The sequence below is a fragment of the Aotus nancymaae genome, unplaced genomic scaffold (genome assembly GCF_030222135.1).
Source record: "Aotus nancymaae isolate 86718 unplaced genomic scaffold, 86718_ANA_hifiasm-v0.15.2.pri h1tg000010l, whole genome shotgun sequence".
NCBI classification, from domain to species: Eukaryota; Metazoa; Chordata; class Mammalia; order Primates; family Aotidae; genus Aotus; species Aotus nancymaae.
The window spans coordinates 78,207,518-78,234,751 of NW_026988421.1; the positions used below are offsets into that span (position 1 = coordinate 78,207,518).

Consider the following 27,234-nt stretch of genomic DNA (forward strand, 5'->3'; position numbering starts at 1 on the left):
GTTTTGTGGCTAAAAGCAGTAAGAAGAGGTTGAGGAATCTACTTGTGGTAAATGCAGGAAGGCTAAAGGCTGACAACTAAGAAGAAAACTGAAAAACTAAAAAGCACTTAAAACCTCAGACGCAAAGATGCAAAGAAGTCTTGGATCATACTCATAGGAGCAAAAAATACCTAATTCAGCACAGTAAGTATACCAAGGGCCTAACTGAAAATCCAATCCCTAATTGGCCTGAGTTAACATTATATTCAGGTATTATTAAAAACATGGAGAAATACGTGGTATTTAACAAAAACTGATTAAATGTGTATTGACACACTGTATTTCCCATTAGAGTCAGCTATTTAGTTTGTGGCACTTTGTCCTCCAAAATAGGTCAATAGACTTATGTTAAAGACAACATGTGTATTGAAAGTAGCAATTTTATTTGAGTTAAAATTATTTACAAAAACCCAAAGACATACTTCATGAAACTGGTACAAACTATTTTTTTCCTGCCGTTGGCTTTTGCTCCAAAGATCACAGCTGAGAAATACTGTATAAAATAAAAATAGGATTGGATTCAGAAAAGTACTCTACTGTTCTAATTTCCAATTGGTAGTATTTACAGAAATATTTACAATGGAAAAAAAGGTTACTTTAAAACTTTAGTTAATTTGCAAGTCAGCCTCAAGTACCCTAAAATGCAGAGTTCTCTGAGGGTTAAAAACACACAAATGCACTGCAGTTGGTGAAGTGATTATCTCCCCCACCACCTCCCCCCACCAAAATCTGCATCTCTATCAGTGTTTGACAATTAGTTATTATTTAAAAAACAAAATAAAACAAAAAACTGTTAAACACTGAGGTAAATCAATTCTCAAATGATTACCAGTGTAACAGAAAAATGTAGTTGGCCCTGATTGTTCTCATCCAAATGTTTTAAAATATTCCTTACCATCTGCCACAAGTCAGGTTCACCAAAAATCTGTCCCTTTTCCTAAATCCAATGATTAATAAATATCAATGTATTTTGCATTTTAAAATAATTAAACAAAATATATCTAATTTAATTTTATGGGTATCATTTACCAATATGGTTTTAAAAATATTTTGCTAAGCTAGCTTTAATACTCAGGGCAAATACAATCTCAATGGTTCCCACGTTACACTGGCATACTATGTTCTTAAAAGGTGATGGGTAGGGATTGGAGTGGGTAGAAGGAAGAAAACAATTTGTCTGGAATCAGTTACTTCCTTATAGATTTCCCAACAATCTGCATTATCAAAAATAGGAAGACAATAGAAGGCAGCCACTGCATTTAAAAACATTACAGCTGGCACTGATACAAGAGCCCCGATTTGTCACTTTATACAAGGAAATAACAAAGTCTAAATGGGTAAAAATTAGACTTTTAGCTATTTTCCCCAATACACACCAAACTAATATTTTTATGGCTTCAAGTTTTTCAAATCCAATGAAGAAACGTGATGTAACTACCTGAAAGGTATTTAAAAAGTATTAATGAAAAAGATCTCTAGAAAGCCTGTATTCAGGCCCAATCAATAAAAAGGAAAAAAAAAAAGGTATAACCAGTGGTCTGAAAAATAATTAACACAAGAAAAATCTGCAATGTTGTGAAATTAAATCTATAAAATGTTTTGTGTTCCATTAACTGTTTTTCAAACAACTGCTCTATGAACAAAGAATCTGAATGAAAAAAGGGTCTTCTCTAAACCAGCAATTTAAGGCTTTGCGCTTACGCAATTGATCCTGTCACTCTATAGAAGAATATACATGTTATCTGGAAACATGAATTCCACATTGGTGTTTTAGCTTCCTTATATTTATTGTATTGAACATTAAAAATATAGCCAGAGAGTCTTTCCTCAAAACTTAATGTTTTAAGAGCCTCCCTAGCATTAAGTGTAAACTACCCTGGGTTTGACTATTTTGCTTCTTCCTTTAACAGGGCATATCATCTCATATAATATTCCCTCAAAGTGTTACTTGTTTTCTTGTGTCTCTAGCTATGACACATTATGGTATGATATTGAATATAGTTGTCGTCTCAAAAGTAAAAAACAGTTCAATAACCCAAACCTAATCAAGAATAAAAAAATATACTATTAATCCCTTGTATCTTTGGATTCCATCTAATTTTAAATATAGACAGTAGTTCAGGGAACAACAACCAAAAAATTCACAAAATTATTAAAAGCTTTATTTACGATTGGAATCATTCAACAAAAAAGCAAAAGCAAATGAGCCTGAAAAAGGAACTAAGCTGTTGTCTAGAATGTCCTCAGAACATTCGCTACCTCAGTAGCTAAGCTGCCTTTGCACCTGGCTGGCATGACAACAGTGGCTCAACATACACAGCAGTTGCACTAACAGCAGCACAAATTTTCCCCTTAAAACTTGCCCAGAATAAAGCAAGAGAACAAGGGGAGGGTATAAACTCTGCCAAAGTAAATGTATTTAAATACTGCATGGAACTGTTAACAGCCTGAACCTTTTCCCTCATTTTTGATAGTTGCAGATTGATGTAGTAACTGTCATTTAGCAAATGCTGAATGCATGACGATGAAATCAGGTGGCCTTAAAAATCCAAACATGAATGATATTGATGAATGTTCTTGGTATATCTTCAAGGACTTCTTTCATGACTTGACTTTTCTTTGTCTAAGGATAGCTCCAGCATTACCGAGCACGTGAAGCAAAGGGAAAGCAGCTAGCAATGTTCCAAATACTCAATCACTCTAGAGATAGATTTCTGGCCAGTTGTTCCAACAGCACACTGAAAGGGGGGTGAAGGGGAAAGGAAGTAATAGTTAATATTTAACAGATTTTAAGAAGTATTAAATAAAAGTTTACTTCTAGATTTACTAAACTGAACACTACAAATCAAAGTATACTGAGTTTAAATTGTGAGTGTGATGAAGTTATTTGCCGTAACATGCAATAATTATCTTGAAGAAATAAAACACAATTACTAAAATTAAAAGAAAATCCCTTTTGCTCCCACTTGCTATGGCCATAGTGTTTTTATTTCTACTGTCAATGTATTATACTTAAATTTAAAATCATATAAGCTCCAATAAAAGCTACTTACAGTAAGATTCATGAAGCTCAAAAATTTTTTGAGCATCTCTGTCATTATTGAAAAGTCTCCTTCTGGCAGATATTCCCGCACAGTGGTTACATTGATCTGAGGAAAACAGAGCAAGAAATATTGGTCTGCTGGAAGAAAACATGAGATTGGACCTCATACAATGTTGGTTTTGACACACATCCTGGTGCAAACTTTTACAAGATCCTTGGAACACGTGGTCATTCTCTTTCCACACTCACTCTGCATGCTGTCCATTTCGACCTCACCCCCAGAAAGAAAGAAGAAAGGTAAAGTTGGCAAAAGCTACAATGAAACATTTGTGTGCACATTTACTTTTTTTTTTTTTTTTTTGGTATTTTAGTAGAAACGGGGTTTCACCATGTTGCCCAGGCTGGTCTCCGCCCATCTCAGCCTCCCAAAGTGCTAGGATTAAAGATGTGAGCCACCACACTCATTTTTCTTTTTCTTTTTTTAAATGAAACAGTCACTCTGTTGCCCAGGCTGGAGTGCAGTGGTGCAATGTCAGCTCACTACAACCTCCACCTCCTGGGTTTGAGTGATTCCCATACCTCAGCCTCCCAGGCAGCTAGGATTATAGGCACATGCCACCACACCTGGCTAATTTTTGTATTTTTAGTAGAGACGGGGTTTCATCATGTTGGCCAGGCTGGCCTCAAGTAATCCACACGCCTTGGCCTTCCAAAGTGCTGGGATTATAGGCGTAAGCCAGTGTACCCGGCCTACTTTCATAAATGCAAAGAAAAAGGCGTGAAATAAAAAACTGTACTGTTTAATGTATGTGTGTGTTTCACTGAGGGACCAGAGGGAATAGAAGAGGGTGAGGACTTTAGACTTGAGAATACTCTCACAGAGCTGCTCACAAAATAAAAAGATCAAATAAAATTCACATGCTTCACAGGTGAATTCAACTAATTATATAGGACAGAAATTAACTAGAAGTATCTTTCCAAAGATAATCTAACCTCATGTATAATAAATAGATTCTCAGACAATATCAGGAGAGGAAACCCTTCATTATTAGCAAGAAGCAGCCAAACTACGTATAAACCAATCTGTTGTATGAAAAACATTACATAACCTGCTTAAAAAACTGTTCATTTCATTATATTAAAGAATGCTTTTGGTGGGGCGTGGTGGCTCACACCTGTAATCCCAGCACTTTGGGAGGCCGAGGTGGGCGGATCATGAGGTCAGGAGTTCAAGACCAGCCTGGCCAACATGGTGAAACCCTGTCTCTATTTAAAAAAGAAAAAAAGAATGCTTTAAATGTTTTAGGGAGAATCAAAAGTAAAGATCTTCTAGGAAGGTTCACCAGTAATAAGGAGCAAAACAAAGTATACTGTACCAAGTGTGGGGACACAAGGTAAAGGATTAAACAAAACCAATCAAACAACAACAATAAAATACATGAAAGCTTCCAATTTGACTTTTGTTACTAGAGGCAAAAAAGGAGACACAACTTATTACTTTTCAGAAATTTGCCACTGCCCACCTTCTTTTTCCTATTCCCATGCCAGGGTATTCGAAAAATTAGAAAGCAGCAAAATAATGAGATGAATACAGCTTCAGAAAAGATCTAATCAAAATACTGCTAAAGTACTCATGTGCTGAAGGTATCAGTTACACACATTCAAACTGATCCTCTCCACCAAAAGGTGGACAGAGTAGTGGCTAAGGTGTCTCTGGAGAACAGCTCAGTAGAAAAGTGCACCTCTATAATAAAGAATATATGATTAGCTTCCATGTTTTTGGATGAAAGACCCTCATTAATCCAAATCAAATCCTTCTCTATCAACACACTATAGAACATAACATACAGTGTTTCTGAGGCAAGGGAAGGGACAGTGACAGGATTTTTTTAACAGTGTATAGCAGGTACAAAAAGAAAAGGTATGATACAGCATGGCCTATTTGAAAAATTTAAAAAGTATCCAAGGGTATGTAGGTTTGGAAACTGGAGAAGCAGTCTGAAGTCGAGGGTCTCGCAGTACTAAACAAAGTCATTACTCCCCTTACTGGCTGTGAACCAAAGACTGGGCAAGGAGCTATGTCATCAGCAAGTGTTCTGATGTAAGTTAGCTCTGGTGGCAATGTGCAAGGTCAGGAATGGGGAAGCAAGAAAGCAGAAAGAGCAGGAGGAGACTGACCACTGCAATGCACCCGACGCAAAGTGAGAAGTCACGGAGGGCAGGTGAAAACAGGATCAGACCACAAACCAGCATTTACTGCAACAACCACATGCTTTCTTGTCTGTCTCTTTCACTTACACATCAGGCAAACCAACTCCCTTTACATTTTGTGGTATCAGCTAGCTTTTGGGGTTAATCATAATAATCTCCAAGGCAACAAATAAATCTGGGGATCTATGAATTTACAACATTGCCCACAACTAAGAACATTCTCTCTTTAGAGACAAGATAGATACAGGCAAACATAAGAATTAGCATGGGAAAGATGGCCTAAGATAAATTATATGTGGTAATAACCCAATTTCAAGAACAATTATGTAAGAAAGAACATGACTGAAATATGACTAAACCTACGGTGGATACAAAACAGAGTATCTAAAAATATTTATATTTAACTATTACTTTCAATGCTTTTATTTGAGGCCTGCATTTTCCTCCCGTGTGTGATGTGTTTCTGACTTGCTCTTAAAATCCTGTCACTGGAAATAAGGAAAAGGAATTAAAGATCTTGCAGGGCCTCCAGAGCCATGATGAGAACTTTGGTCTTGATCCTGAAAGCAGTGGTACCCAGAGGGGACTCATAGAGTGGGCTGGTGTATTTAGATTGGTTACAATGTAAGTGTAGAAGAGATGGACAAGATGTACTCAGAAAAATACACAGAACTTAAATACAGAAAGTGGAGGGGGAAAAAAAGGCCATAAAGAGAACTAGATGGCAAAAATGAGGAAACTGGTCCCTGCTTTCTACTGAAACTAACCCCCTCCCTATAGGTCTCCACTCTTTCTTGCCCCCTCAATGCCCTTGCTCCTAGAAAACAATCTGCCTTTCATTTTGAAATATGGCTTTTCAAATGGACTTTACACTTAAAAATAATCCACCTATGCCCAACCCCCCATCTTAAAGGGAGACACTGACAATGATTCTGCCATCTCCTTCCTCAACAGTTTTGCTCCTCATCTTTGTTTTTCCCAAGGCAGCAGACCCCCTAGAGCCATAACCTTCCACTTCTGGGCTGGCTCAGCCTGATTTTCTAGACATTTGCATTTCTCCTAAGTGAATCCTGATGATCTAATCTACTCACAGTAATCCCATGTTCCTGGCCAGTGACTGGTTCAGACAAAAGCATGTGACCCAATACTGTCAACATGAAAAGTCTACCTGGTGAGAGGTGAGAGTGGCATGGGGTCCCACAGGGGAAACAAGTAGCTGTCTTAAAAAAACATGTATTTCCAGCCAACGTAGCTAGGGAAAAAAAAAAAGAACCACAGAGGAAGAGGCACCTATTACTACTGTTATGCATTAACTTGATGAGGCACCTAACTGTAGACAGCACAGGACCATGAGGGTTAGCAGAGGACAACATGTGGAGGACAGTAGCCGAAAGACAGAAATGGGCTGGGCATCATGGTTCACACCTATAATCCCAACACTTTGAGAGGCAGGAGGATCACTTGAGCCCAGGAGTTTGACACCAGCCAGGGCAAAAACCCCATTTCCACCAAAAAACACAGAAAAATAACAATGACAGAAATGATCTGAGTCTCTGATGACCAGAGTGATGCACTGACATCACGCAAATTTGCCATCTTAAGCCAGGTGAGTACAGGTTTCGTACTATCCCTTCCTTTACTCCAACCAAAGGCATCTGAACAGATTCATCCATCAAACAAGAGCTTTTTTTTTTCCTTCCTTACTTTTTTTGAAACAGTCTTGCTCTGCAGCCCAGGCTGAAGTAGACTGGCGCGATCTCAGCTCACTGCAAACTCCACCTCCGGGATTCAAGCTATTCGATTCTCTCCCGAGTAGCTGAGATTACAGGTGTGTACCAACTCGCCCAGCTGATTTTTGTATTTTTAGTAGAGACATGATTCCACCATGTCAGCCAGGCTGGTCTTGAACACCTAACCTCAAGGTATCTGCCCGTCTAGGCCTCCCGAAGTGCTAAGATTATAGGTGTGAGCCACCACGCCCTGTCACAAGAGGTTTTTCATTAGACTTAATGTATTCCGACCTTTGGGATGTACCTTAAAAAGCTCAACAAGTATTTAAAAGTTTTTAATATTATATGCTATCTTAATTTTAAATTTGATTTCATATATGTAATTCTTCATTTTTCATGAGATTAAAAGCACTAACTAGCTTGTTTTCCAGAACTACTTTTTCTTTTATCTTTAAAAGCCTAACTCTGACAGGTACATCCTTTCTAATAAAGCCATAAAGATCAACTTTATTTCACTTTTTAAAAAGTGAAAATCAATTTATTCCACTCCAAACTTTACTTAGTATAACCTATATTGGAAAGGATTAGCATGCAAAAAATGCTACACATTCCCTTTCCAGTACAGATTTTATTAAAGTTTTTACTTTAAAACTATTTAGGTAATTTAAAATAAAACTACCGGAAATGTTAATGCATTTTCTTGCCATTTTTCTTTCATAAAAAACACCAAACAGTTGAAACAACCCTATAACCACATCCAATAGCCTTTGTGAAATAAGTTGAACATTAAAGGGGAAACACTGAAGAAATAAATAAGTGAAACAGACAATGGCATGAAATTGTTACATTGGAATCTTTCAAAGATACATAAAACAGTACTGAACTATGTACTTACTGGACTTTCCTGGCAGAGACACCCTAGAAGTAGTGCTGTGTAGGAGGCCACGATGCAATCCTCCATGTGTTTGCCGGCATGCTGAAGAGCTGAGAGAGTTGAAGAATGGTAACAGATATGAATTAAGACAAATCTCACAAAACCAACCATTCTGTTAGTTATCTTTACTTCAAAATTGCTACAAATCGACAAGTGATGCTAGAACAACTGGATATCCACAAGTTAACAAAAATTAAATCAAAATGGAATAGGGATCCAAAAGAAGAGCTGAAACCATAAAACTTTTAGTTAAATTTTTGTGTTGCAAAGGACACAATGAACAAAGTGAAAAGATAATCCACAGAATGAGAGAATATATTTGCACATCATGAACTTGATAAGGGTCAAGTACCCAGAACAAATAAAAAATTCTTGTCCAGGCACGGTGGCTCATGCCTGTAATCTCAGCACTTTGGGAGGCCAAGGTGGGCGGATCACGAGGTCAAGAGATCGAGACTATCCTGGCCAACATGGTGAAACCCTTCTTATTAAAAAAAAAAAGAAAAAGAAAAGAAAGAAAAGAAAATTCTTACAACTCAACAACAAAAACAATCCAATTAAAACTGGGGCAAAGGGCCAGGCATGGTGGCTCACACATATAATCCCAGCACTTTGGAAGGCTGAGACGAGAGGATCACTTGAGCTCAGGAGTTTGAGACCAACCTAGGCAACATAGTGAGACCTTCTTTCCACTAAAATTCAAAAACCTTAAATGGGTGTGGTGGTACAGGCCTGTAGTCCCCAGCTACTTGCAAGGCTGAGGTGGGAGGACCACCTGAGCCTGGGAAGTCAAGGCTGCAGTGAGCCCTGATCGTGCCACTGTTCTACAGCCTGGGAGACAGAGCAAGACTCTGTCTCAAAAACAACAAAAACAAAAAACCTACAAAACTGGGCAGAGGACTTTATTTCTTCAAACAAGATACACAAATGGCCAATGAACACATAAAAAGATGGTCAACATCATTAATCACCAGGGAAATGCAAATCAAACCACCATGAGATAAATGCCCACTAGGATGACTAAAAATTTTCTTTTACAAGTAATTTGGAACCTTCATACATTGCTGATGGGAATGTAAAATACTGCAGCCACACTGGAAAACAATTGGGCATTTTCTTAGAATGTTAAACAGAGAGTTAGTTAAACAGAGAGTTAACATACAACCCAACAATTCCAACTCCTAGGTATATATCCAAAAGAAATAAAAACGTTATGTCTACAAAAAAAATGGCAGATAATTGTTCAAAAAGCTAAAAAGCAGAAACCACTCAAATGCCCATCAGCGAACAAATGGATAAACAAACTATGGTATAACAATATTACAGAATATTATTTGTCTAAGGAATATAGTATTAACACATACTACATCTGGGACAAACTTTGAAAACATTTGTCTGGCTGAAAGAAGCCAGTCATAAAAGGCCACATATTGTATGACTCCTTTTAAAATGGAATGTCCAAAACAGGCAAATCCATAGAAACAGAAAGTAGATTAGTGGTTGCTAGTGGCCAGGGAGGAGGGGAAAACAGGGGTGATGGCTGCTAATGGGCACAGGGTTCCTTTAGTGGTGATAAAAACGGTATTTGGAATTAGTGGTAATGGTAGCACAACGTTGTCAATATACAAAAAACTACTGAATTACTCACTTTAAAAGGATAAATTGTATAGTATGTGAATTCTGTTTCAATAAAGCTGTAACTTTTAAAGAGACTGCTAAAAAAACAAAAATGTTATTATGCCAAAAAATAGAACAGCATCAAAACCTAGTAACTGAGAAAAAGGAAAAGAAATATATTACAGTATCAGAACTACTGGCATCAGATTTGGGGAGGAGTGGGAGTAACAGAAGAGGCTCAGAATGAGACATTGCTGCGGCTTGCTTTCTAGTGATGTGAAGCTGAACATACTACAATCATCCTCTGCATCCGAGGGGGGATTGGTTCTAGGATGCCAGCACCCTCCAATACCAAAACTGGAGGATGCTCGAATCTCTGATAGGAAGGAGTGCAGTATTTGCATATAACTTACACACATCCTCTGGCATACTTTTAAATCATTTTTAGATTACTTATAATACCTAATACAATGTAAATGTTATGTAAATAGCTGTTATACTACATTATTTATTAACCTGTATTATTTTTTTCTTCCTGAAATATTTTTGATTTGTGGTTGGCTGACTCCATGGATGTGGAACCCACATGTATGGAGGACTGACTGAACTTAAATTTATAACCTTAGTGATAACGAAGTTACAAATGGCTATTTTGCAGAACTTGTATGAATGGCAAAAGTTGTATCACAAATTCTGACAATAGTAGATACTCAATCATCTATAACTGGTGCAGATATTACCTCCAGTATCTTTTTTTTGTTTGTTTTAAATGAGAAAGGGTCTCACTCCGTCACCTATGGTGGAGTGCAATGGTGCAATCATAGCTCACTGCAATTTCAAATTCCTCTGTTCAAGCGATCCTCCCACCTCAGCCTCCCGAGTACCTAGGACTACAGGCTTATGCTACCATGCCAAGCTAACTTTTTAAATTTTTCATAGGGATGGGGTCTTGCTACCCTGTTTCAAACTCTTAGCCTCAGGCGATCCTCCTGCTTCAGCCTCCCAAAGTGCTGGCCTCGCAGGTGTGAGCCACCAGCCTGCAGTATATTTCTTACTGTGTTTACCATCTTAGTACTTACCCTTTGAGAACCATTACTGTAATTTATAACAATAGATCTTCAAGTTTAAAGTGAAGCTAAAAACAGGCAATCTCAAAAACTGGAAACTGCAAAAATCCTATTATGTCTCCTATGTGTCTCTTCACAGATGAGTAAAGGAAAGGAGGCTCCAGGAAGAACAGTAACTTGACTAACTGGATCTTTGCCATCATTAGCATGCCTGCCACTGGCATGCACCTTCCTCACTGTAGGAGAACTACCACAAGCACTTGTATCAAAGCTTGTGTAGCTTGAACTAGGGAGGTCCTCAAGTAATAGCCAGATTAAGACAATCTGTGAATTAAAATGGTTTGAAGAAAAAAACAAAATCAAACCACTATCTTCCATTTAAATACATCATTCAAAGTAAATATACCTTTATTGAGGTCAAGTTCTTCATCCTCCTCCTCCTTCTTATGTTTCTCTTCTGTACCATCAGTCTTTTCAGTTGATACCCACTGTATTTCTCCACTTGTCTCTTGCCACTCTCCACTCTTATCATGCTGAGTGGTGGGAGCATCTTTGATCAACTCATCTGTTTTACTTTCTGCTAGCTGGGCTGCCCGCTCTCGCTCAAGGAATAGCTGATAAAAATTATTTTTGAAGATCATTAAAAAGAGATCGCCAATCAATATGTATATGCGCAAATAAAAAGTTCTGGTTGCTTTTAATCTATCACTAACTCTAACATGGTTATGTGGTAAAAAGAAGTGAGTATAAGTAAAAGCTTTATTCTGCATCTTACTGAAAGCCAAAACAAAAGTATAAATGCTGCTGGGATTCAATGAAGTCATCTACTAATGATGCAGGTTGCTTGCAAAATGAATCTCAATAATTTCCCTTAATTTGCATACGACAAGAAATTCAAGTAAAAAATACAAAATTAGAAAACTCTTAAGTCAAAAGGGAATATGCCAAATTCCTTGCCTTCACCTAACTTTATTTTCCCTATGCTGGTACAATACTGACACAGAAAACACTGAATATACTCATTGACATGATTTGGGAAATGCTCCAGTTACTAGAAAGGACTGCCTGAAAATCAAATGCCAAGTAGACCCCAAAGATTTGTTGAGTATAAAGAAGAGTGACATATAAACTTCAAAGAGAGATTACATAAGAAAATATATTTTAGAAAATAAAAGGTAACCTTCACATAGAACAGCAATTCTCAAAACTGGGTTTAAGAATCCCTGTGGATTCCTAAGACCCTATCAGGGAATATGGCAGGTCAAAATTACACTCATATTACTAAGAGGTCTGCTGACTTCTTTTTTCTTTCATTAAGTTACAGTGAAGTTTTGGAGTCTACATGCTATGTGATTATGTCACTGCTCTAAAAGCTAATGTAATGTTTCCCAGTTTTAATTTCTAATTCAGTAAATATAGATAAATAAAGCACATATTAACAATAAAAGCTCCTTGGCTTTCCCAATAATTTTCAAGCCCTGAGATCAAAATGTATGAGAAGAGAATCATGGACTCCTACTTATGACTCCAGAAAGAACTGAGTTGTTGTGGGTTACTTTGAAGACACAACTTGAAGGATTACTGCCATTGAAAAGACCAAAAAAGGAAGTTAAACAGTTAGCAACGGCTTTGGAAAAATAAAAAGAACGAACCATTACTGTTTCTGGACATGTACAAAGTACCATTTAAGGAAATACCAAAAATATCTAGGAATCTGTTAGACTGGCAAAAATCTTGGCTTAAGAGTATGAAGGAAGGCCAGGCACGGTGGCTCAAGCCTGTAATCCTAGCACTTTGGGAGGCCGAGGTGGGTGGATCACAAGGTCAAGAGATCGAGACCATCCTGGTCAACATGGTGAAACCCCGTCTCTACTAAAAATACAAAAATTAGCTAGGTATGGTGGTGCGTGCCTGTAATCCCAGCTACTCAGGAGGCTGAGGCAGGAGAATTGCCTCAACCCAGGAGACGGAGGTTGCGGTGAGCCGAGATCACACCATTGCACTCCAGCCTGGGTAATAAGAGCGAAACTCCGTATGAAGGAATGGGGACTCATAAATAGTTTTAGGTGGATGTATAAATTGAGGGCACAGGAAATATGTGTTTGGTGATGAGGGTGGGAGGAGTTAGGCATATCAATTTTAAATACAGTACAATATATTCTGACACAACAATTCCTAAACCAGGAAATTACGCCCACAGACATATTTTGAAAAGAATGGCCTGGCCAGGAGGGGTGACTCACGCCTGTAAATCCCAGTACTTTGGGAGGCAGAGGCAGGCAGATCACTTGAAGTCAGGAGTTCACAACAGCCTGACCAACATGGTGAAACCATCTCTACTAAAAATACAAAAATTAGCCAGGTGTCGTGGCGCATGCTTGTAATCCCAGCTACTTGGGAGGCTGAGGCGGGAGGATTACTTGAACCTGAGAGTCAGGGGTTGCAGTGAGCAGAGATGGTGCACTCTAGCCTGGGTGACAGAGTGAGATTTTGTCTCCAAAAAAATTAAAAAAAAAAAAAGTACGGCCTAAGATTTAGATACTAGGATATTTATTTCTTAACAAAATAAAACTAAAAAAACAAAACAAAACAAAAAACCACAAAACAGACTGGGCACTGTAGCTCACGCCTGTAATCCCAGCACTTTGGGAGGCCAAGGCAGGCGGATCACCTAGGTCGGAAGTTCGAGACCAGCCTGACCAACATGGAGAAACCCTGTCTCTACTAAAAATACAAAATTAGCCAGGCATTGTGGTGCATGCCTGTAATCCCAGCTACACAGGAAGCGGAGGCAGGAGAATTACTTGAATCCAGGAGGCAAGAGGCTGCAGTGAGCCGAGGTCAGGCCATTGCACTCCTGGGCAACAACAGCAAAACTCCGTCTCAAAAAAAAAAAAGCCCAGGTGGGTGGCTCATGCCTGTAATCCCAGAACTTTGGGAGGCTGATGCAAGGCGATCACGAGGTCAGGAGTCTGAGACCAGCCAGACCAACGTGGTGAAATCCCGTCTCTACTAAAAATTAGCCAGGTGTGATGGCATACGCATGTAATCCCACCTACTTGGGAGGCTGAGGCAGGAGAATCACTTGAACCTGGGAGGTGGGGATTGCAGTGAGTCGAGATCATGCCACTGCACTCCAGCCTCAGCAACAGAGACAGACTCTGTCTCAAAAAAAAAAGTGTATATTAGTAGAGGTTTGCAGGGATGGTAGCTCATGCCTGTGATCCTAGCACTTTAGGAGGCAATGCAGGGGATCACAGGAGTGCATGAGTTTGAGACCAGCCTGGGCAACACAGTGAAACCTCAGCTCTATAAATACAAAACTCAGCCGAACATGGTGGCACATGCCTGTGGTCCCAGCTACTTGGGAGGCTGAGGTGAAAGGATCACCTGTGCCTGGGAGGTAAAAGCTGCAGTGAGCTATGACTGCACCATTGCAGTTTGTATATATATATGTATGAATGAGACCCTGTTTGTATATATATATGTATGAATGAATCAAAAAGCTACTGACTGGTTTGCAGTCACTACAAAGAATGTGACAAACCTATGTGTTGACATAAAAAGCTCAGTAAGACACAGTAAGCAAAAAGCAGTATACACTAATCACTATGTGCAGTAAGAGTCCATTTATATAAAATGCATTGCACATTTATTTTTTATTTACTTTTCAGACAGGATCTCACTCCCATTGCCCAGGCTGGAGTGCAGTGGCAGGATCATGGCTCACTGCAGCCTCGACTTCCTGGGCTCAAGTGATTCTCCCATCTCAGCCTCCCAAGTAGCTGGGACTACAGGCATATGCCACCACACTTGGCTAATTTTTTATATTTTTAGTAGAGATAATTTTGCCATGTTGATCAGGCTGGGCTTGAACTCCTGGGCTCAAGCAATCTGCCTGCCGTGGCCTCCCAAAGTGTTGGGATTACAGATTACAGGCATGAGCCACCATGTCTGGCCTGCACATTTATTTTGATATATGCATAAACACTAATTTCTCAGGACAGACACAAAACTATTACAAATGGTAACGTTTTAAGAAATAGATTTGTGGAGTTTAAAGCTTTCTGGATCTGACTTTTTTTTCCCCCACTGTGTAAGTGAATTATGTTTGGTTTGTAAAAAATAAGCAGATCCATAAATAGGTAAGAAAAGAACAGCTAGAAAGAGGAAAGTTCATGTCAGTAGTCAAAACTACCTGTAGGATTCCATTTGTACATTATTAAAAAGATACGTAATTTGAAAATTACTGAATTCAGACTGTTGTTATCAGAAGCATAAAGGATATAAATCTGAACATGGATTTTTCCACAGTATCTTTGAATATCGAAATTAAGAGGCATTACTTAATACTTAAGATAACTGATGTGAGTACAAGGCAGCATGATTTTCTATAATGAGTAACAGAATCCATCACCCAAAAGGTATTAAAATTGAAAAACAAAAACTTCAGACTGATTTTAAAATGACAAACCATAGACCACAGCAAATAAAGATATAAGATGATACCCTGAAGGACAAGAAGCTTCTGTAACACTAAGCGCAAAAGAGGAATACTGGAAGTGATATTCCCAGGTCAGTCAGACATAGTACGAAAATTTGAGACAATCCCTAAAACAACTCACAAACAAGGGTCTCCTAGGGTGTGGAGATGGCGTCTGCAAATTAACCCCTATTATGTGAATAATGCAGATCTACCATCTATACCTTCAAACACAACTCCTGAGGCCACCAACGTAAGTTTTTATTCATTTCTAGGTTCCATTTGAAGAAAAGTCAATTTTTAAAAGACAGGGACTAGAATAATAGAAAAAAATAAAACAAGAGATGGAAAAAGATGGAAAACAGGTTAGTGGTAGCTAGGAGACAGGGAGGGCAGGCAGGCTGTGTAGTGAGCAGCACAAGTTTTATACCTCAATGTAGTGGTGACTACATGAATCTATGTAATAAAATTGAACGGAATTACATACATTACACACAAACATAAATGAATGCAGATGAAAATGGTGAAAGTGAATAACATACAAAGTGCAGTTAACAGTAATGTACCATGCTGACTGCTCAGTTTTGCTATGGTACTACAGTTATATAAGATGTCACCATTTGAGAAGTTAGGTAAAGGGTAATGGGATTCTTTGCACTATTTTTGTAACTTACTGTGAGTCTCTACTCTGAAATAAAAAGTTTGAAAACAAATCAACTGTACAGAAAAAAAAATACTTTTTTTAAACGTTTTTGAGACAGGGTCTCACTCTGTTGCCGAGGCAGGAGCACAGTGACATAATCACGACTCACTGCAACTTCAATCTCCTGGGCCCAAGCAATCCTCTCACTTCAGCCTCCCGAGTAGCTGGTACTATGGGTATGTACCACCAGACTTGACCAATTTTTTTACTTTTTGTACACAGGATCTCACTATATTGCCCATGCTGGTCTCAAACTCTTGAGCTCAAATAATCCACCCACCTTGGCCTCCCAAAGTGCTGGAATTATACGTATGCGCTACTTTGCCTGGCCAAGAAATGCTTCATTTAGTAGAAAAATAAGTATGTCAATGGGATCAAGGCAGGAAGTACCAAATGTTTTTAGCATTAAAGAAAATCGCTAAACGATATCTGGAGACTAAAAATAGTCAATTACCAATTATTGTTAGGAAACTACTACTACCATTTACTATTACTGTTACTGATAAGTTATGACAATTTATCAGTAGTTTCACATCTAATTTTGTACTTTAAATAACTAAAATTTCAAGGCTATTGAAGACTGAATATTACGAATCTAAGAAGAAAAGCCTAGCGATTAACTACTTCTCATCTATGGTCAACATTCAGTCACAAATAATAGATTAGAACAAAAGAGGATAATGAAAAATATGACTTTAAATGGCTCAAAGAAGCATTCTCATTCAGGATTTCCCAGACTCGGCTACGCTGACACTTTCCAGAGTGGGTAAGGAAATAGGTGACAAAGGAGTTCCGGTTTTCTGTGGTCTGTAAGGTTAAATAAAGTTCTGGACACAGATCAGACCAGTAAATAAACACTAGAAGACGTGAAGTGAACGAGATGGGCCTGGATTCTGGATTCGACTTAAAAAAAAAAAAAAAAATACAGATGGGAGCTCACTATGTTGCCCAGACTCGTCTTGAACTCCTGGATTCAAGAGATCCTCCCCACCTCGGTCTCCCAAAGTGCTGGGATTACAGGAGTGAGGCACTTTACCTAACTTGATTAATAAAACAGATGTGCCATGTCTCTGCTTTTTGGTAACAATGCATAGGGAGTGATAACAGTTAAGAAAAAACAGCAAAATAAAGTAAGACTACATTTTAAGCAGTGTACCTCTTACTGATTTACAGAGAAATTATACCACCGTTTTTTTTGTTTGTTTGTTTGTTTTTGTTTTTGAGACAGAGTCTTGCTCTGTTGCCCGGGCTGGAGTGCAGTGACATGCTACCTTGGCTCATGCACCCTCCACCTCCTCCATTCAAGCAATTCTCCTGCCTCAGCCTCTTGAGTGGCTAGGATTACAGGTATGTGCCACCACGCCTGGCCTATTTTTGTTTTTTTGTTTTGTTTTGTTTTTTTCTTCGAGATGAAGTTTTGCTCGTTACCCAGGCTGAAGTGCAATGGCGCGATCTCCGCTCACTGCAACCTCTACCTCCTGGGTTCAAGCAATTCTCCTGCCTCAGCCTCCCGAGTAGCTGGGACTACAGGTGTGCGCCACCATGCCCAGTTAATTTTTGTATTTTTAGTAGAGACAAGGTTTCACCATGTTGACCAGGATGGTCTTGATCTCTTGACCTCGTGATCTGCCGGCCTCGGCCTCCCAAAGTGCTAGGATTATAGGCATGAGCCACCACGCGCGGCTATTTTTTTTTTTTTTTTTGAGACGGAGTTTCGCTCTTGTTACCCAGGCTGGAGTGCAATGGCGCGATCTCGGCTCACCGCAACCTCCGCCTCCTGGGTTCAGGCAATTCTCCTGCCTCAGCCTCCTGAGTAGCTGGGATTACAGGCATGCGCCACCATGCCCAGCTAATTTTTTGTGTTAGTAGAGACGGGGTTTCACCATGTTGACCAGGATGGTCTCGATCTCTTGACCTCATGATCCACCCGCCTCGGCCTCCCAAAGTGCTGGGATTACAGGCTTGAGCCACCGCGCCCAGCCTATTTTTGTATTTTTAATAGAGATGGGGTTTCATCACATTCGTCAGGCTGGTCTTGAACTCCTGACCTCAAGTGATCCACCCACCTCGGCCTCTCAAAGTGCTAGGATTACAGGCATGAGCCACCGCACCTGGCCTGTACCACATTTTTAATTGGTTACAAATATTGGTTTAAAATAAGCTTTCGCCCTTGAAGGTACAAATATTTAAAAATTGGTCAGGTGTAAAACAGTCCCTTTCCACCCCAGCAGAGACATGCTTCAGGAGTTCTAACTAAGAAGGCCGGGGAAGGGCTGGAGGGGGCCAGAAGTGGAAGGGCAAGACAAAGTGGTAAAAGGTGCAAATGACAAAGAAATTGGTCAAATGCAACAAACTGTAGTTATGAGTTTGTTTTTAAAGTGGTTGCTTACCTGCACTAAAGCCTGGACAGCATGAACTTGTCCAGCTATCCTTAAGCGATCATCCCCTTCTCCAGTACAGATGGAAGAATCAAAAGAACACGATGTTTCCATGTTGACAAGGCAGTGCCGATTCCGAGCACTATACTCCACTAGATTTATCAGCAGACCTAAGCCCTTCAAAAATTTTAAGAGACACGTATAATCAGAGATGAGTACTTAAAACAAAGGAACGCAATATACATAATTTTTCTGGGCAGCGAAAAAGCTGAAAATCAGTATTCTACTATCTACAAAATGGCTAAAACCCATTACGTATGAAAGGCCAAAAAATAAAGACCAAAAAGGAAAAAAAGGCCAGGCACAGTGGCTCATGACTGTAATCCCAGCACTTTGGGAGGCCGGAGCGGGCAGATCACCTGAGTCCAGGAGTTTGAGACCAGCCAGGGTAACATGGCGAAACCCCATCTGTACTAAAAATACAAAAATTAGCTGGGTGTGGTGGCACAACCCTGTAGTCCCAAGCATCTGGAAGGCTGAGGCAGGAGAATTGCTTGAAGCAGGGAGGCAGAGGTTGCAGTGAGCCAAGATGCTGCCACTGCACTCCAGCCTGGGTGACAGGGTGACAATCTGTCTCATAAAAAAAAAAAGAAGTATGTTCATCAGGAAATTCACGAAAACAACCACAATATTAAAGGGTTGGTTCTTAAACCCAAACTAAGGTGAACATTTTGCACACCTTACTAGATAAAACACTCTTCCAGAAAACGTCATTTCAACTTACCAGCACTCGAATATCAAATCTCTGTTCCTGAGGTAGGTACTTTGGAACCTGAAGCACACAGTTTAGCGCTGTGCCTATGAGACCGTCCTGCTCTCCTGTTTTGGTGCTGCCCCACTCTGAAATAAGAAAGGGATATAGGAAAATTGTTACTGATTCTTCCTTAGGACACTAATAACAGATTTATTAACATGGATATTAACTTAGGATTGTACAGTCATTCCTCTACTGAAACATACTGTTGATACTTCCAGGTCAAGCTACTAGGCTTATAGAAATATCAACTCTTGAAAGCGATTTTTAAACCTACACATAAGTACATTAAGACAAATCAAAAAATCACTACACCAAGAAAAGGAGAAACAAAACAAAAAACTTGTTTTCACATGCAATATACATCTTTCAATGAGAAAAAAATGGAAAAAATCTTACCATTATCGTTAGTTAAATTGAGCAACACCCCAATGATGGCCCTCATGCAGTCCTCCACTGCTTTGCCCACATGGTTAGTTACATTCTGGTGAGGCAGAGGCTTACTGTCAGCTAAGCATATGCTGTCCTCGGCACGGTTGTACTGCTGAATCAGTTCTTCACAATGTTGTAATGCTCTTAAAAGAAAATAAAATATAGACTATGATAGTAAATAATAGGTACACAACATATTTCTATTTACTTGAACCTAAAGGCTATCAGATAAAACTTCACTTTATTTTGGAAAAACCTGATACCTTAAAAAAACTACCCAAGGAATGTTAAAAATTAAACACTAATGGCAGAAGTTTATATCTGTACTACCTACACTTACCCTAGTAATCTCTTTATTTCCAAGTTGTCTCGCATGTTATTGATCTCTCCAACAGACAGACCACAACCCTTTCTCAAACAGGGAAAATGGTTAAGAGCTAATGTTGAACACTTCTGAGGTAGTAAATGTTATTGCCAATATTACATAACGAATGTTAATGTAAAGACAAGTATGAAATACTTCATATGCATTAGAGCAAATAATTTTTATTATCTTAACTACCAACGTGACAGTATAATCATTATTTTTTAATTTAAGGTCAAACTGACATGTCTCCTTGACAGTTATCCAAGGGGATGAGCTACATCCAAGTAGTCTCAAGATACTACCCAAATTAACAAGGAAATATAATCCCTAAACGGGTCTAGTATTTCTAAAGACACTGTTTAAATCACCAAGTCCACTATTTTTAAGTTCAATACAAATCAAGTAAGCTGCCTCTGTCAGTTGATTCTTCATGCATTATGTAAAAGAACACAAGATTCTTAAAGAAATCATATCTAATCTACGCCTAGTTGCCCTTTAAAACATACTGAGGAAATTCTGTAAAGGTTTCCTAATATTTTATAACCCTTAGGTCAGGAAGGTGTTCCTCATGTGTAACCTAAAATAATTTGTACTTCTGGTATTGAATGCTGGTCAGGATTACGATACTGTCATTGGTAACTCAACTGTTTTTACACTGAGCTAAACTAAGGCTTTGAAGATAAAAGGAGGTTCAGCATATGTTATTTAATCTTTCTGTATGCTACCCCTGCATTCATTATGGTTTCTGCTGAAAAGCTTAAAAATCTAGAGATGAGTGCTCTTTTACAAACAATTCTGACCTCTACCGTCACTTCCAAGACATTTGGCCTGAACTTCCTAATCACAACAAAAGAGCTAAAATGAGTCATATTAAATATTCCATTTACAAGGCACTTGTTGGAGGTAATGAAGTATACAAAAAGAGATATTTTTAAATCAGAAAACATACACTATTTTTGTCACTTTAAAAAAGAAAATGAAATCAGAAACATTTAACTTCAACAATCTTTGGTAAGAAAGGGTAAAACATGGTAGCAAACAAGCAGAATGCATGTGGTAAGAGCACTAACTATATAGGCAGGGCACAGTACTTCATGCCTATAATCCCTACACTTTGGGAGGTCAGGGTGGGAGGATCACGTGAGCCCAGGAGTTTGAGAACAGCCTGGGCAACACGGCAAGACCTTGTACCTATTTTTTAAAAAAGAATACTAAATATATATAAAATAGGCCAGGTACACCTATAATCCCAGCACTCTGGAAGGCTGAGGAGGGTGGCATCACCTGAGGTCAGGACTTTGAGACCAGCCTGGTCAACACGATGAAACCCCATCTCTAATAAAAATACAAATATTAGCTGCGTGTGGTGCGCATGCCTGCTGTCCCAGCTACTCAGGAGGCTGAGGCAGAATAGCTTGAACCCACGGGGTGGAAATTGTAGTGAGCCGAGATCATGCCACTGCACTCCAGCCTGGGCAACAGAGACTCCATCTCAGAAAAATAAAAATAAATAAAAGTAAAATATACCATTGAAAGATACAAAATGTACAAATGCAATCAAGTCCACAAATGTTCTGGAGGAAGACAAAAAAAAATGTACAAATGCAAGACAAAAAAAGGAGATTTAAAAAACCTACAGATTAAGAAAATCTATTGAGACTAGAAATTTGAGATTACTGAAAATTAGAATATTGACTAAACATAAAATAGTAAGCAACTAGATAATCAGTGGTATGAAAATGGTATTGGGTTATATTTTTTAAAAGAGTCACTTTCTTTCAGATATTGTATACTTAAGTATTTATGAATGAAATGATAATATCTGGATTTGTTTCAAATAATACAAGAGGGGGAATGGATGGGGTTATAGATGAAAACCAGACTGGCCATGATCGATAATGTGTACATTACAGTTTATTACACTACTTATATTTGAAATCCTCCAAAATAAGAGGTTAAAAAACAGATAAATCAGAATAAGACTGCAATGGGCTTTTGATAAGGCTGACTTCCTTTAATAAGAAAGTTGCATATATATCCAAAGACAATAAGCAATCAGAGATTTGAGGAATTAAAATTATTTTTCAAAGCAGAGATTTGGAGAAAGTTAACTTCATGTGTTACTGTTCTAGGCTAAAGGCCAGAGAAGTAGGGCAGATATTAAGAACTAGGACAGAGATATCACGAAGAGGCTGCCGTAGTAAGATAGAACCAGGACTGGAGACATACTTGGGAATTTTACCTGCACGGAGGTGACAGCATTAGTCTAATTGTGATGAAATGTGTGTGGGAAGAAAGAATGTGGAATGGGAGAAGTTACATACAGATATGGAAAAACAAGTCTAAATAAAGTGCACAAGAAGAGGGTTAGAAATGTCCATTGAAAACAAGAATGAGGACAAATGCTCAGTATTTATTATATGCCAAGTACTGTTCTAGGCTTTGCATATTAACTAATTTAACTCATTAACACGTATCATACATAATATACAAAAGATACTTTTTAAATAATTAAATTTTCAAAATGTTTATATATATATAATATACACATATTTTAAAGTATCTACTAAGAATATATTTCTTACAAACATACAAATTAACTCATTTTATTGTAATAACAATCCTAGGTGGGTTAGATACAATTATTATCCCTTTTGTAAAGAGTTTGATTTGTACATTACAAAAGTTATACAGCTGAAATTATTAAGCTGGAATCCATAGTTATTTTGTGTCCAAAATCTGTACTCTTAAAGCTTTAGTTACACAATGTGCACCAATTCATAGAACTCAATAGAGCATTTCATAAAGGAAGCTAATCCAAATTTCTTTTATTTGCGGTCAATCCAAATGTTTAAAATAAGTAACAATGTTAGTTGTTAGCTAATAAACAAAAAACTTACTTAGCTGATGAAACAATAAGTTGGGAATCTTTATATGCTATCAAGTAGCTTTGATTTTCAGGATTATGCACAGTTACCTAAAAGGGAAGAATATAAAATAATTGTGGCAATCCAAAACTTTCATTCATTCACATAACATCACACTCTGCCTGGTCCCTAAAAGATACAAAGAGGAAAAAAACAGTCCTTGTTGTCTAAGGGAATAATTTCACAACCCACAGGTTCCAGATGTAAAATAAGAAAGCTAATGTTTCATGAAAAAACTAAGACATCACTGTTATCATTCATTCATAATTTACTTTACACTATATATTTACTGTAACGAACTGCTAAACACATTGAATGTCAGAATAGAGCACTCCTTAACTTACAAATAACAAATAGCAAACAAATAACATAAAGCTCTTAAGTAGATTCATTTAGAATACATTTTGACAAAGAAATATCTGTTATCTACTGTTCCCAAAGAACTGTAGAAGACATACGAAATAATTACCATTTAATCTATGCCAGAAGTTTTTAATTTATACTACACTATTGTCCCCACAGATGTTTTTAAAATAAGCTGGTGAACAAATCTATGCATTCTGAAGTTTGCTGACAACACAAATTCTAATCTATATGGAACTGGGTTAAAGTCCTTCATGAGAGTCAAAGAACAAAATATACTTACTGCAGTTCAACAGTTCATTTTCCAAAGCCAAATATTATGGCAAGCCATGCTTATTAACAATCTGACTCAGGCCAGGCGTGGTGGCTCACGCCTGTAATCCAAGTACTTTAGAGGCCAAGGCGGGCGGATCACCTGAGGTTGGGAGTTCAAGACCAGCCTGACCAACATGGTGAAACCCCGTTAAAAAAGAAAAGAATTTTGAAGGAAAAAAAGAAAAAAACAATCTGACTCAAATAAAAGTCAAATAAACCAAATGCTAATAATAATTTAAAAATAAAACCTGACCGCATTTAGCGATTGTTATCTGCAAACAATGTAGTCAAGCAGAAACTCACATTAAGGAAAGAACAATAAAGACTGGAGGGGCCCAGCAAGGTAGGTCATGCCTGTAATCCCAACACTCTGGGAGGCTGAAGCCGGCAGTCCACTTGAAGCTAGGAGTTTTGAGACCAGCCTGTCCAACATGGCAAAACCCCAACTCTACTAAAAATACAAAAATTAGTAAGGCATGGTGGCACACACCTGTAATCTCAGCTAGAGAGGCTGAGGCATGAAAATTGCTTGAAACCAAGTGGAGGTTGTAGTGAGTCAAGATCATGCTACTGCACTCTAGCCTGGGTGACAGAGCGACATTCTGGCTCAAAAAATAATAAAATCTTAAAAAAAAAGATTGGTATATATAAACGATCCTGACATTTCATTTGCAGCAATAATACAGGTACTCTTAAAAAACTGCTCATTTAACTTGTTTATTAACAACTGGTTGCTAAAAAAATGTACTGTAATTTCTATCTGGATTAACAGAAGTGAATCCCACAGGAGTATATAAAATATCTGGCAGTCTCTCTCTTCTTTTTTTTTTGAGACGGAGTTTCGCTCTTGGTACCCAGGCTGGAGTGCAATGGCGTGATCTCGGCTCACTGCAACCTCCGCCTCCTGGGTTCAGGCAATTCTCCTGCCTCAGCCTCCTGAGTAGCTGGGATTACAGGCACGCACCACCGTGCCCAGCTAATTTTTTGTATTTTTAGTAGAGACAGGGTTTCACCATGTTGACCAGGATGGTCTCGATCTCTTGACCTCGTGATCCACCCGCCTGAGCTTCCCAAAGTGCTGGGATTACAGGTGTGAGCCACCGCGCCCGGCCTGGCAGTCTGTCTCTTACACACACACTCACAATTAAGACTGAATACTTTTTGCCAAATTGTCATCCATACTTACACTTTCTAAAACTCGTAAACATCTCTCTGCTCCCCATAGTGAGGCTACCAGTTTCTCTTCATCCTCATCTCTACTTAAATGATCCACACATTCTTTTACTAGGTGAAAAGAAACAAATGTAAGTTAATATTTATCATCAATACTTACCAATACAATACTTTTAGCTAACATTAAAAGCCATCTGTACACATGCTATGAACATGCTGGAATCTCTCTGAACATTTTTTATTCTAGGTTTCATACTTCGAGATTTTGAAATGTATCATACTCTGTAATTATTTCGTTTCCATAATCCCACAATATAAAAATGTTAACAGCATTTTTTTTTCTTTGAGACAGAGTTTTGCTCGTTCTCCCAGGCTGGAGTACAATGGTGCAATCTCGGCTCACCACAACCTCCTCCTCCCAGGATCAAGCGATTCTCCTGCCTCAGCCTCCCAAGTAGCTGGGATTAAAGGCATGTGCCACTACGTCCAGCTAATTTTGTATTTTTGGTGGAGATGGGGTTTCTCCATGTTGGTCAGGCCGATCTTGAGCTCCTGACCTCAGGTGATCTGCCCACCTTGGCCTCCCAAAGTGCTGGGATTACAGGCATGAACCACCGTGCCTGGCCCGGCCTATTCTTTAAATGTTAGAAATTTGCAGGATACTACTTGAAAAAACAGACATTTCCAAACTGATACAATAACTTTTTGAAGTATGTCAATGGAGTATTTTCTTCAGGCTTTAAATAATATACAAAAACATTAAACATGTGAATATCATACCTTTATCTACAATATGATCCAGACCACCCAAAAGTCGGAGTTCTTCCTTAAACCAGTCTCCTGCTCGTTTAGAAGTAAGGGACAATAATGTCTCCATAGCTAAATGCCCAGTCTAAAAACCAGAAGCATCATTAATGAATATTTACTTTTAGCAATTCTAAAAATTGTTTCTCTTTGCAAAAATTTACTGCATGCTATCAGTACAGTTTAACATTATATTTACACATAAAATTGAACTAATTTCCAATTTTATCAGAACAGTCTACATTTAACAAAGTTTTAAAACTAGCTTTTCATAGAGAAAATGTGCTATTTCAGTCTTCTATCATTTGTCAGTTTACTATTACACATACATATAGGTACTCATTTCTATAGTACAGAGGCCAAGTGTCAGACTGCTAAGTCAAAGGGTACATGCATTTTTTAATTGTTAATCAATATTAATTTGCCACAAAGGATTTAACAAGTAACACTCTCAGGAGCAAACTGTGGGAGTGCCAGTTGCCCTGAATCTGCAAAACCACAAGTTATCACTTAACATTTTTCTCTGAGTATACAAAATGGTAACATACTGCTTTTGGTTGTATTTTTACAACTACAGTAAACTTGACCAGTTTTTCACATATGAATTAACTCTATTTCTAGTATGAGATTGCTGTTCATTATTCTTTCCATATTTTTCTGCAAAACTGATTGTCTTTCCTTATTGTTTGGTGTATTGTGTCTATTCTGCATACAAATCCTTTGCTCACTTTAGTACTGCAAACTGACTAGCTTTAAACTGACTACTGCAGGCTTAGCAGCTCAGGTATTCATCATGTGGCCATGATGACAAAAACTATTCAAATAATGCTTTAGGATTACCACCAAAAGAGTACAAAAGCTAAGAGCCACATTTACAATCAGAGTAAAATTTGTCTTTCTCTTTATTTCACTTTAGCTGTTGTTTTTCTATTTAAAGCATACAGCCACCTCCCAACAAAGAGCAATTTGGTTTCCGTTGTAATAAAGGAACTTTGGCATAACAAAAGAAATGCTTTAATTAGCAAAGACTGACAAGACCTAGTTTTTCTCCCAGTTTCTCCCCTTCAAAAGATGATAGGTCCTTCAGGCCTATTTGAAAACTGCACATAAACTAGAGATTTAGAAATTCAAACAACAGGTATTACCAGTATTGCACATTTAGGAGAGATATAGAAGATTTTTAATCTACTTCTTTTAGAACAGTTGTTCTTGGCTGAGTATGGTTGGTAGCTCACGCTTGTAATCCCAGCACTTCGGGAGGCTGAGGTAGGTGGATCACCTCAGGTCAGGAGTTCAAGACCAGCCTGGCCAATATGGTAAAACCCGTATCTACTAAAAACACAAAAATTGCCGGGCGCGGTGGCTCAAGCCTGTAATCCCAGCACTTTGGGAGGCCGAGGCGGGTGGATCACGAGGTCAAGAGATCGAGACCATCCTAGTCAACATGGTGAAACCCCGTCTCTACTAATACAAAAAAAAAAATTAGCTGGGCACGGTGGCGCGTGCCTGTAATCCCAGCTACTCAGGAGGCTGAGGCAGGAGAATTGCCTGAACCCAGGAGGCGGACGTTACGGTGAGCCGAAATCACGCCATTGCACTCCAGCCTGGGTAACAAGCGAAACTCCGTCTCAAAAAAAAAAAAAAAAAACAAAAACACAAAAATTAGCCGGGCATGGTAGTGGGCACCTGTAATCCCAGCTACTCAGGAGGCCGAGGCAGGGAGAATTGCTTGAATCCAGGAGGCGGAGGTTGCAGTCAGCCAAGATCATGGCACTGCACTCTGGCCTGGGCAACAGAACAAGACTCTGCCTCAAAGAAAAGAAAAGAAAAGAAA

General features: G+C 38.6%; 1 protein-coding gene across 4 annotated transcripts in view; it reads right to left on the reverse strand.

Annotated features, from left to right (window-relative positions):
• Positions 1-401: 401 nt before the first annotated feature.
• WAPL (WAPL cohesin release factor) overlaps positions 402-27,234 on the reverse strand; it is a 90,484-nt gene continuing 63,651 nt past the window's right edge. For all 4 annotated transcript variants that reach the window (XM_064374409.1, XM_064374407.1, XM_064374408.1 and 1 more), the window contains 10 exons: positions 25,377-25,488; positions 24,610-24,707; positions 22,719-22,795; positions 19,419-19,594; positions 18,990-19,105; positions 18,218-18,382; positions 11,048-11,255; positions 7,919-8,007; positions 3,093-3,188; positions 402-2,777 (listed from right to left, as the gene is read on the reverse strand). In XM_064374409.1, the coding sequence (XP_064230479.1) occupies positions 2,712-2,777; positions 3,093-3,188; positions 7,919-8,007; positions 11,048-11,255; positions 18,218-18,382; positions 18,990-19,105; positions 19,419-19,594; positions 22,719-22,795; positions 24,610-24,707; positions 25,377-25,488 (1,203 nt within the window). In that variant the 3' untranslated portion in view covers positions 402-2,711. The remainder of the gene's footprint in view (positions 2,778-3,092; positions 3,189-7,918; positions 8,008-11,047; positions 11,256-18,217; positions 18,383-18,989; positions 19,106-19,418; positions 19,595-22,718; positions 22,796-24,609; positions 24,708-25,376; positions 25,489-27,234) is intronic.